We start from the raw sequence: 12624 nt of genomic DNA, 5'->3' as shown, positions 1-12624 counted from the left end.
CAAATTCATGCAATGATCTTAATTGGGTCTATGCAAGAGTGATCTTTTCTCCTTCCTTAGCTTTCTCAACGTCAACCTGTACAAGGGGAACCTACTTGAAATTATAGAAAGATCTATAAAGCAAGAGGCCCATGGGCCTTAACGGTCATCTGACTTTAAAGATCTGTGAAGTTTGAAATAGGTGTTGTTCAGGAAAACCATGATTGTGCAATTAATTATGTTACAAAATGGCCACCGTGGCTGCCATAGAGTTTTTACGAGGCTGAAAAATAACAACATGTGGGTCTTCTCCCCAAGAGATAAAGATAATCTACAAACTTCAATGGTCAGAATCCAAAATGACTGAATGTCATGCATCCATTTTGATCCATGAGTCAGACTCAAAATTCAATGAACTTAAGCTATTGAGAGGAACCTTATCATACAGCATGCCAAATATCGTTTGAATACTTCTCAAGAAAGAGCTATAAATAGACATACAGTCAAACCTGCCTTAGCGACCAACTGAATTAAACGACTTCCTTTCATATGCGACCGTATTTTTTCTTCCCAACGTTATTTACTATACTAGTGACCTGAATTAAGCGACTACCTGTCAGACACGACTAACGACCATCATTTCCGTGCCCCAAATGCTGAAAAGCGACTTTATTCAGCGACTTTCCGAGTTTTAAAACGGAAGCAGAAGTCCTAATCAAGAAGAAACCGGACGAACTTGTCTGCTTTTAAAGATTAAAAAATACTTCAGAAATGCATGAAATGTCTTATTATGTCTCAAAAAATGTATTGAATTTACTATCTTTGCCCTGATAACACCCAAAAATGAACGAAACTGTACTTTACTCCTAAAGAATGAAAGAAGGCGATGGGATATCATCCGATATGGCGAAAAAACTTACTGTTTAACTGAAATTTATGTTAAAAAAAATTTTTTTTTTTTTTTTTTTTAAATGTATCCGGTACTGGAAATAATCATTCAAACTCTTTGATTATTGTTTGTATTTTAAAATAAAAAAAGAATTATTGTAACATGCTAAAAGAATTCAAATACATATACATTGTATATATTAATGAAAATAAAAGAAACTGAATTAAATTTAAAAAAATAAATGTTGTACTACATATATTGTTCATTATTATAAGCATTTTATTTCATTAAGTGAATAGTGATTTTTCTTTTCTTTTTTTCTTTTTTTCTTTCGTTTTCCTCAAGAGGTCTCTTACAGATTTGATTATATTCACAATCTTAATTGATGACTGAGGTAATTCCTTTTCATATACAGTACATGTATGTACTTATACTTGTAGCTGATAAATATTACATATGTGGCAGTATAATTATGAACTTTCCTTTTCGGGTCATTTTCTTTGAACCTGGATTAAGAGACCACCTGTCATATGTTACCTTTTTTATTGACTCCCTTGGAAGGTCACATATGACAGGTTCGACTGTATTTACAGATGGGCGAGGAAGGAAATATCATGATCCTTTATTGTTTTAATTATATCATACCTTTTATGTCATCAACATATCTTGCCGTCGTGTTATGTCGGGCTGTGACATCACTGACTGCCCCTGAAAAGACAAACAATATGCATGTATATCATTGTGGATAATATGGAAGTTGATGATGTGAAGTATCATATATCTATCATAGATACACTCATATCTATACACAACATCCGGGGTCCTTCAATCATACAATCTTCAACAGTTCAAAATTTGATATTTTCTTTCCTCTGCCCTAAATTGCTGTTGTATTGACAGACAAGTCAGTTGGAAAAAATCTGAGTGCGAACACATAAGGGCAGGTGAGTCAAACAAGGCCCAATGGGCCCGAATCCCTCACCTGCTATCCAGTGATCCTCTTTATACATTAATGTCAACTAAAACAAGTGCATCAGAGACCAGTAATAAGATCTCAGGCCTCTCGGTTATTTGAAAAGGTGTCTTATAAATATGTTCCCCAATTTACCTTTTTCAAAATTAAACCATGGTCTAGGTCATTCATTTGAACAAATCTTCTAGTCCTTCACCCAAACATGCTACAGACCGATATTCGACCCATGGCTTCTTCATTATTAAGAAGTTGTTTAAAGATTTTAGCCTATTTGACTCAAGTGATCTTGAAGTCAAGGTCATTCCTTTGAACAAACATGGGAGCCTTTCAACCAAGCATGCCACCGACCCAATATCAATTCCATTGTCCTCTTAATTATTGAGAAGAAGACATTTCAAGATTTCAGCCTATTTGACTCCTATGACCTTCAATATAGGTCAAGGTCATTTCTTTGAACAATCTTGGAAGCCTTTCAACACAGCATGCTACTGACCCAATATCAACTCCATGGGCTTCTTGGTTATTGAGAAGTCAATTAAAGATAACAGTCTGTTTGACCCCTGTGAACTTCATTGAAGGTCAAAGTCATTCCTTTAAACAATCTTGGTAGCACTTTAACTCAACATGTTACTGACCCAATATCAACTCCATGGGCCTCTTGGTTATTGAGAAGAAGTCATTTAAAGATTTTAGCCTGTTTGACAACTGTGACCTTGAATGCAAGTCAAGGTCATTCATTTGAACAAAGTTGGTAGCCCTTTATCCGAGCATACTACAGGCCCATTTTATCATGACTCTGGGTCTCTTGGTTATTTGAGAAGTCAAAAATATACATTGTGACGCACGACAGACAAAAGGGATGACAATAGGTCACTTGAGACTTTGTTTCAAGTGACCTAAAAACTTCTTGAAATAGCAATAACAAATTTACAACTCAAATCCAAATCCATGGTGGCCACCTGTATCAGCTATTTCATTTTTCGGGTCACCCATGAAATTAAATAGGCACAACTAGGGATCGGTAGGAATTTACACATCAAATTTTGAACTATCTTCAAGTACTTCTCACGAAATGGTGATAACAATTTTCAACTTCAGAACCCAAGATGGCCGCCTGTCAGCATTTTCATTTCCATTTCAAACACTTAATTTAATGCATAAAACAAGTGACCAATCAGAACCTGTATATGATGTTTGAAAAATATCCATTCTGTACTTGGAATAACTTCTGCTTAACCAAATGGGTTTTTCTCAGGGTACTCCAAGAGGCAGTTATAACAATCTACACACTTCAAAGGTCAAAATCTAAAATGACTGCATGTCAGCCATTTTCCTCCCTGGGTCAGACTTGAATTTAAATAAGCTATTGAGGGGAACCTTATTATAAAGCCTAAAAATGACCTTCAAATATTTTTCAAGAAAGAGCTTTAAATAGACACATATTTACAGATAGGGGAAGGAAGGAAACATGTGATTATTTTTTTTAATTATATCATACCTTTTATTTCATCCACCGTCATGTCAAGTCGGGCTGTGACATCACTGACTGCCCCTGAAAAGACAAAAAATATGCTTGTTTATCATTGTGGATAATATGGAAGTTGATGATGTGAAGCATCACATACATGTATCTATTATAAATACACTCATATCTTTACACAACATCCGGGGTCTTTCAATCATACAATCTTCAACAGTTCAAAATTTGACATTGCTGTCCTCTGCCTTAAATATGCTGTTGTATTGACAGACATGTCAGTTGGAAAAGATCTGAGTGGGAACACATTGAGGCAGGTGAGTCAAACAAGGGTCCAATGGGCCCGAATCCCTCACCTGCTACCAAGTGATCCTTTTTATACATAAACATAATTAAGAAAAGGTGTCTGATAAATATTTTCGCCAATCTAACTTTTTCAAAAGGCTATTCATTTGAACAAATTTTCTAGTCGTTCACCCAAGCATGCTACAAGCCAAATATCAGATTTCTGGACCTTTTGGATATTTTATTTGACCCCTATGACATTGAATGAAGGTCAATATCATTAATTTGAATAAATTTTGGAAGTTCTTCATGCTACAGACCGATATCCGACACCAGGCTTCTTCGTTATTGAGAAGTTGTTAAAAGATTTTAGCCTATTTGACTGTGTGCCTTGAAATGAAAGTCATTCCTTCGAACAAGCCTTTAAAACCAGTATGGTACTGACCCAATATCAACTCTCTGGGCATCTGTGAAAAAGCCGTTTAAAGAGTTCAGACTATTTGATTCGTGTGACCTTCAATGTAGGTCAAGGTCATTCCTTTAAAAAATCTAGGTAGCGCTTCAACCCAGCATGCTACTGACCCAATATCAACTCAATGGGCCTCTTGGTTATTGATAAGAAGTTTTCAAAGATTTTAGCCTTTTTGACAACTGCGACCTTAACTATGCAAATGAAGGTCATTTATTTGAACAAACCTTGTAGTGCTTTACCCAAGTAGGCTATAGATGCAATATCAAGCCCCTGGGCCTCTTGGTTATTGAGCAGAAGTCATTTAAAGATTTTAGCCTATTTGACCCATGTGACAATCACATTGAATGTCAGTCAAGTTCATTTATTTGAAGAAACTTGGTAGTTGTTCATCCCAGCCTACTACAAATGCCATATCAGGTCTCCTGGTATTTCTTTTTTTAAGAAGTCGTTTAAAGATTTTAGCCTATCTAACCTGGCGATCTTGAATGTAGTTCAAGGTCATTTATTTTAGCAATCCTGGTAGTCTTTCAACCCAGCATTCTACTGACCAAATATCAACTCCGTGGTCTTCTTGGTTATTTAAAAGTCGTTTAAAGATTACAGCCTATTTGACCCTTGTTACCTTCATTGAAGATCATGGTTATTTCTTTGAACAGTCTGTGTAGCCCTTCAACTCAGCATGTTACTGACCCAATATCAATTCCATGGGCCTCTTGGTTATTGAGAAGAAGTCATTTAATGATTTTAGCCTGTTTGACAAGTGGTCATTCACTTGAACAAAATTGGTAGCCCTTTATCCCAACATACTACAGGCAAATCAGAACCTGTATATGAAGTTTGAAAAATATCCGTCTCGTACTCAGGTGTGTTTGAGCTGAATTCCACTATTTGTACTTGAGAAGTTAAAATTATGTGTTGTTCAGGAATACCATGATTGCACAATCATGTTACAAAATGGCCGCCGTAGCTGCAGTGTTTTAATCGGGCAGAAGAATAAAAACACTTTTTGGCTTCCTATTCTTTACATCCTCACCAATTTTCAGCTTGATAACACCAATTGAACTGAAAAAGTTCAAAATGTGTTTGTAAAGATGGCGTCCTTGTGGCCATCTTGGGTATATTCGACAGACCCAAAAAATGAAAACACTTGGTCAGGACCATCTCATGATCATTTCAGGAGAATTTGAGCTAAATCCCAAAGGTGGAACTTGAGAAGTTAAAAATAAGTGTGATTCCGAATACCATGATTGCGCAATTATGTTAAAAAATGGCCTTCATATGGTTATCATGGCAAACATTCTAAAAGGCCAAGAAATATCAATTCTATTTCTATTTCAGCTTCTCTTTCTAAACATTCCCACCAATTTCAAGTTCAATGATACCAGTAGAACTGGAGAGGTTTAAGATATGTTTTTAAGGTGGAGGTCATGACAGCCATCTTGGATTTCAGACAGACCCAAAAGATAGCAATAATTGGTGAGGACTATCAGGGCAAGTAAAGGTTGAATTCTACTCGTGGAACTTGAGAAGCTTAAAATAGATGTTGTTTTGGAAATCCATGATTGGGCAATCATGTTGCAAAAATGGCCAACGTAGCTGCAATGTCAACGACTTTAAAAAACAAAATTAGAATACTGGCAGGTGAGGAAGGGCCCTTTTCTACAACCGAACCAATTCTCGGCGGAACTGGAGAAGATTAAATAAGGGTTTTAAGGTGGTAGCCAGCACTTGGTCAGTACCACCTCGGGATTATTTCAGATAAGTTTGAGCTGAATTCCAGCCGAAGAACTTAAAAAAGTTTAAATGTGAAAGGTTTACGCATGGCGGACAGCAACAACGGATAAAGCACTATGACTATAGGTGAAGAATCCTTTCATTCTAGTATAGAAATAGAGATACATTTGAAATGTAATAATCTAAGACAGCCACCTATCGGCCATTTAGTTTTCACGATCAGTCTCACAACTAGTGAGTTCAACTAATACTGACTCGACTAAATCAAGTATCTACTTAAATGATGGCACTTTAACCTGTATGTCTCACTCCTGATGAGTTAATTCTAATATGTTAATTTCACTTAACAAACAGATCAAATGTTGAAACCAATTCTCCACCTCACAGCTAGTCCATTCATTCTTTACAGTACACAGTGTTGTTTCTATCGCTACCAGTAAAAAGTCGGGGATAAACAAGCATACTGGATATTACTTAAGCAATATATGTCCCCTACTGCCCCCCCCCCCCCCCCCCCCCCCCCCCCTCCCCCCACCTCCTAAAATAGCAATGGTGACCTTAAACTTTTGTGTTTGCGTGAAGTTTCATCAAAGGGAATGAAGCCCTAGGGAGCTGACACATATTGGTGCTACGTACGTACGTATGATGAAAACTATAGTTCACTCTGGTTTGACCGGTAGAGGACAAATGACATAAATCTTACCTTTAATGTCCTCAACAAAGGCCTCAAAATCGTCTTGTTGTTTCCTCAGTTTCTCTATATACTCATTCTCTGTATCAGGGTCCATGCTTACGGTCAATAGGTTGTCCACTGCTGTCACGTATGTATTTCCTGTCAGAGCACCTTGTTCTATCTCAAAGATAATTTGGCGGACCAAGTCCCATTTATCTTTAAAGTCTGTACCAGAAAGTGATGCTGTCGGGAGGTGTCCATAAGCTTCATTCCGTTGGATTCTCAACCTGTCAATATTAGCTGCTAGGGACCGGTCTGTCTTGTCTGGTGACTTGCCCCAACCCTTTGTATGAGGTGGAATGTTGATACCCTGGAGGTTACGGATTAGTCTGTATATAAGGGAGAAGTCTAAATCCTCCAGGGTACCGGTAAACACTCCACCTGGTGGGAACAGGAGCTGCTGTTGGCGGTATTCAAGACTTTTGAAAAGATGAACCCTTTGACTCTGGAGAAAGGCATTAAGTCCAGGAGGAGGTATTTTTGCTTTCAGCACAGCCCTTAGAACATCACAACAGACATCAACAATAAGTCGAGACAGTCTCGCGAAATTTGTGGTTTCAGTACTTGAGCAATACTTGCTGGCCATTTTGAAACCGTGGCAGGCTGGAGGAAAACAGGATCACAAAGCTGGAAAAAAGAGGGATTGTATTATTTATTTTTTATTCAAGATTGATCATTATACGATCCTTCAGGTGAAATGACCTAACAAGAGGCACAGAAGGACCTGAATAGTCATCTGACTTGAAAGACAATAAAAATATTGTAGTATACACCCTATTAGTGTTATAGTCATCAGTATTATTATATAGTCACCCAGTATTGTGATATAGTCACCCAGTATTGTGATATAATCACCCAGTATTGTTATATAGTCACCCAGTATTGTGATATAGTCACCTCGTATTGTGATATAGTCACCGAGTATTGTGATATAGTCACCCAGTATTGTGATATGTTCACCAAGTATTGTGATATAGTCACCCAGTATTGTGATATAGTCACCCAGTATTGTTATATAGTCAACCAGTATTGTGATATGTTCACCCAGTATTGTGATATAGTCACCCAGTATTGTGATATAATCACCCAGTATTGTGATATGTTCACCAAGTATTGTGATATAGTCACCCAGTATTGTGATATAATCACAAAGTATTGTGATATAGTAACCCAGTATTGTTATATGGTCACCCAGTATTGTGATATAATCACCCAGTATTGTTATATGGTCACCAAGTATTGTTATATGGTCACCCAGTATTGTGATTTGGTCACCCAGTATTGTGATATAATCACCCAGTATTGTGATATGTTCACCAAGTATTGTGATAGTCACCCAGTATTGTGATATAATCACAAAGTATTGTGATATAGTCACCCTGTATTGTGATATAGTCACCCAGTATTGTGATATAGTCACCCAGTATTGTGATATAGTCATCCAGTATTGTGATATGTTCACCGAGTATTGTGATATAATCACCCAGTATTGTTATATGGTCACCCAGCATTGTGATATAGTCACCCAGTATTGTGTATAGTCACCAAGTATTGTGATATGTTCACCAAGTATTGTGTATAGTCACCCAGTATTGTGATATAGTCACCCTGTATTGTGATAAAGTCACCCAGTATTGTGATATAGTCAACCAGTATTGTGATATAATCACCAGTATTGTGATATAGTCATCCAGTATTGTTATATGGTCACCCAGTATTGTGATATGTTCACCGAGTATTGTGATATAATCACCCAGTATTATGTATAGTCACCCAGTATTGTGATATAATCACCCAGTATTGTGATATAGTCACCCAGTATTGTGACATAGTCACCCAGTATTGTGACATAGTCACCCAGTATTGTGATATAGTCACCCAGTATTGTGATATAGTCATCCAGTATTGTGATATAGTCTACCTGTATTATGTATAGTCAGTCAGTATTGTGATATAGTCACCGAGTATTGTGATATAGTCTACCTGTATTATGTAGTCAGTCAGTATTGTGATATAGTCACCGAGTATTGTGATAGTCATCCTGTATTGTGATATAGTCATCCAGTATTGTGATAGTTACCCAGTATTGTGATATAGTCACCCAGTATTGTGATATGATCACCCAGTATTGTGATATAGTCACTCAGTATTGTGATATGATCACCCAGTATTGTGATATAGTCACCCAGTATTGTGATATAGTCATCCAGTATTGTGATATGTTCACCGAGTATTGTGATATAATCACCCAGTATTATGTATAGTCACCCAGTATTGTGATATAGTCAGTCAGTATTGTGATATAGTCACCCAGTATTGTGATATAGTCACCCTGTATTGTGATATAGTCATCCAGTATTGTGATATAGTCACCCAGTATTGTGATATAGTCACCCAGTATTGTGATATGATCACCCAGTATTGTGATATAGTCACTCAGAATTGTGATATAGTCACCCTGTATTGTGTATAGTCATTGAGTATTGTTATATAGTCATCGAGTATTGTTATATAGTCATTGAGTATTGTTATATAGTCACCCAGTATTGTGATATAGTTATCCAGTATTGTGATATAGTCACCCAGTATTGTGATATAGTCACCACGTGTTGTGATTTAGTCATCCATAATTTGAAAGAAAAGAAAATGTATTCTCATTTGAATTGCAGTAATGTTTTGTAATTTTTTCTTAATTTTTTCTTAATTTGTTCTTAATTCCTGAATTCCAGTCCAAATTTCTCTCTGAATATTAGTCACACAAATCCAGCAGCATGATTTACCCCCGAAAACCTAAATACCCAGAAAACACTAAAAGACAAAAAAAAAACCTTCCTGTTTTGATAAACAAAGAACGTTTTACACTTTAAATAAATCTATCCTTTGCCTATTAAGAATATAGCTATTCACGTATAACTGCAAGCAACCGCTTTCTCAAATTATTTCATACTTCTGATGCAGTTTCTGTTATTTTCACATTTTCACAAAAGGTCCACCAGTGACCAACTTTTCCCACATCAAAAATTTCAAGTGTAAATTCCTAATCACACAGAATTCAAGAGATCGAACATGAAAATCATGTTAGAGATAGAAATATCATGTTTATCCATGGCAAGTGTACAAACATTTTTTTCTTGCCCGAACTCAAGTTTTGGTTGCTGAGACGTGCGGCAAGTGGATTTCTTCACCTCCTTTATACAAGTTGTATTGCCATTCAGAGTTACACAATTGGACTGCCGGATATAAAAAGATTGCTCTTTTGATGGCACCCACAGATTACACACTACGTATTTGCGAGGATAGTCCTAGATGGGAAAAGGCTATGAAAGGGAAAGGTGTGGTAGAGAGATTGGGATTATGGAGGGGAGGGGTGACAAATGGGAAGTGTGAAATAGGGGTAATGGCTATGTAGGGAAAGGAACGACAGATGTGTAGGGGCTTTGGAGGGGAAGGTGTGACAGAAAGGTAGATAGAGGCTTTGGGGGGAAAGGTGTGGCAGAGGTGTAGAGTCTTTGGAGGGCAAGTGTGGCAGAGGTGAAGGGGCTTTGGAGGGGAAGTGTGGCAGAGGTGTAGGGGCTATGGATGGGAAGTGTGGCAGAGGTGTAGGGGCTATGGAGGGGAAGTGTGGCAGAGGTGTAGGGGCTTTGGAGGGGAAGTGTGGCAGAGGTGTAGGGGCTATGGAGGGGAAGTGTGGCAGGGGTGTAGGGGCTATGGAGGGGAAGTGTGGCAGAGGTGTAGGGGCTATGGAGGGGAAGTGTGGCAGAGGTGTAGGGGCTATGGAGGGGAAGTGTGGCAGAGGTGTAGGGGCTTTGGAGGGGAAGTGTGGCAGAGGTGTAGGCGCTATGGAGGGGAAGTGTGGCAGGGGTGTAGGGGCTTTGGAGGGGGAGTGTGGCAGAGGTGTAGGGGCTATGGAGGGGAAGTGTGGCAGAAAGGTAGATAGAGGCTTTGGAGGGGAAGTGTGGCAGAGGTGTAGGGGCTTTAGAGGGGAAATGTGGCAGAGGTGTAGGGGCTTTGGAGGGGAAATGTGGCAGAGGTGTAGGGGCTTTGGAGGGGAAGTGTGGCAAAGGTGTAGGGGCTATGGAGGGGAAGTGTGGCAGAGGTGTAGGGGCTATGGAGGGGAAGTGTGGCAGAAAGGTAGATATAGGCTATGGAGGGGAAGTGTGGCAGAGGTGTAGGGGCTTTGGAGGGGAAGTGTGGCAGAGGTGTAGGGGCTATGGAGGGGAAGTGTGGCAGAAAGGTAGATAGAGGCTATGGAGGGGAAGTGTGGCAGAGGTGTAGGGGCTTTGGAGGGGAAGTGTGGCAGAGGTGTAAGGGCTATGGAGGGGAAGTGTAGCAGAGGTGTAGGGGCTATGGAGGGGAAGTGTGGCAGAGGTGTAGGGGCTATGGAGGGGAAGTGTGGCAGAGGTGTAGGGGCTTTGGAGGGGAAGTGTGACAGAGGTGTAGGGGCTATGGAAGGGAAGTGTGGCAGAAAGGTAGATATAGGCTATGGAGGGGAAGTGTGGCAGAGGTGTAGGGGCTTTGGAGGGGAAGTGTGGCAGAGGTGTAGGGGCTATGGAGGGGAAGTGTGGCAGAAAGGTAGATAGAGGCTATGGAGGGGAAGTGTGGCAGAGGTGTAGGGGCTTTGGAGGGGAAGTGTGGCAGAGGTGTAAGGGCTATGGAGGGGAAGTGTAGCAGAGGTGTAGGGGCTATGGAGGGGAAGTGTGGCAGAGGTGTAGGGGCTATGGAGGGGAAGTGCAGCAGAGGTGTAGGGGCTTTGGAGGGGAAGTGTGGCAGAGGTGTAGGGGCTTTGGAGGGGAAGTGTGGCAGAGGTGTAGGGGCTATGGAGGGGAAGTGTAGCAGAGGTGTAGGGGCTTTGGAGGGGAAGTGTGGCAGAGGTGTAGGGGCTTTGGAGGGAAAGGTGTGGCAGAAGTGTAGGGGCTATGGAGGGGAAGTGTGGTAGAGGGGTAGACGCTATGGAGGGAAGGTGTGACATAGAGGTAGAGGCTGTGGGGAGGATGAGTGACATAGAGGTAGAGGCTATGGGGAGGATGAGTGACATAGAGGTAAAGGTTATGGGGAGGATGAGTGACATAGAGGTAGAGGCTATGGGGAGGATGAGTGACATAGAGGTAGAGGCTATGGGGAGGATGAGTGACCCTAGAGGTAGAGGCTATGGGGAGGATGAGTGACATAGAGGTAGAGGCTATGGGGAGGATGAGTGACATAGAGGTAGAGGCTATGGGGAGGATGAGTGACCCTAGAGGTAGAGGCTATGGGGAGGATGAGTGACATAGAGGTAAAGGTTATGGAGAGGATGAGTGACATAGAGGTAGAGGCTATGGGGAGGATGAGTGACATAGAGGTAGAGGCTATGGGGAGGATGAGTGACCCTAGAGGTAGAGGCTATGGGGAGGATGAGTGACATAGAGGTAGAGGCTATGGGGATGATGAGTGACATAGAGGTAGAGGTTATCGAGAGGATGAGTGACATAGAGGTAGAGGCTATGCACACATAGATAACAACAAATGAAAGCAAAGTCAGTGGTGGCTATTATAAGATATTAACCCAACCCATTCACCAATGGACCCACACAGACATACCAAACCCTTTCACCAATGGGTCCAAACAGAACCCCTGACTCTTTTACCAATGGGCCAACACAGATTTACCCTAATCCCTTCACAAATGGACCACACAGATATACCCAACCCCTTCACCAATGGGCCCACACAGATTTATCCCAACCCTTTAACCACTTGTCTAATAATGGATTCGCATACAGATACCACCAACTCCTTCAACAATCAAATCAAAATGCCCAGGGTTGTATGAGATTTCACATATATAGCAGTTTTTTGTTTGTTTTTCGTTTAAGTCAAGAGTAGAAATTAATGGTGTGATGCTATGGTATAGATATGAACCAAATCTGTCGAACAGGAGATATCGTGATACATCAACTTTTATTGTAAAAGGGTGGCCTTTGACCTTTAACTTCGACCTTGATGCTGTGATGTCGTTTAAGTCATGGAGATACTGATCAACATTTAATGGGGTGATGGGGTATGTGATAATAATCAGTGGATAGAAAGCACGACTAATTTTCGA

The 12624-nt window shown here is 40.1% G+C and overlaps 2 protein-coding genes and 1 long non-coding RNA gene across 7 annotated transcripts in view; 2 read left to right on the top strand and 1 right to left on the bottom strand.

The window, feature by feature from the left end:
* The window catches only part of LOC117314740, a gene marked incomplete in the record, with an annotated part of 896274 nt that overhangs the window by 132919 nt on the left and 750731 nt on the right, over positions 1 to 12624 (top strand).
* The window catches only part of LOC117314739, a 439277-nt gene that overhangs the window by 9765 nt on the left and 416888 nt on the right, over positions 1 to 12624 (bottom strand). For 2 of the 4 annotated variants that reach the window (XM_033868827.1, XM_033868828.1), the window contains exon 6: positions 1514 to 1576. In XM_033868827.1, the coding sequence (XP_033724718.1) occupies positions 1514 to 1576 (63 nt within the window). Of the gene's footprint in view, positions 1 to 1513; positions 1577 to 3339; positions 3394 to 6512; positions 7170 to 12624 lie in introns of all 4 variants that reach the window. The other 2 variants (XM_033868829.1, XM_033868830.1) reach the window with 2 other exon arrangements.
* LOC117314772 lies at positions 10263 to 12019 on the top strand. 2 transcript variants are annotated; one of them, XR_004529591.1, is made up of 3 exons: positions 10263 to 10370; positions 10437 to 10976; positions 11282 to 12019. It is a non-coding gene; the product is annotated as an uncharacterized LOC117314772 (long non-coding RNA). The 2 variants fall into 2 exon arrangements; XR_004529590.1 differs by having other exon boundaries at positions 10437 to 11079.

Source organism: Pecten maximus, chromosome 16 (genome assembly GCF_902652985.1).
Source record: "Pecten maximus chromosome 16, xPecMax1.1, whole genome shotgun sequence".
Classification (NCBI taxonomy): domain Eukaryota; kingdom Metazoa; phylum Mollusca; class Bivalvia; order Pectinida; family Pectinidae; genus Pecten; species Pecten maximus.
This window is presented reverse-complemented; position numbering and strand designations above follow the sequence as displayed.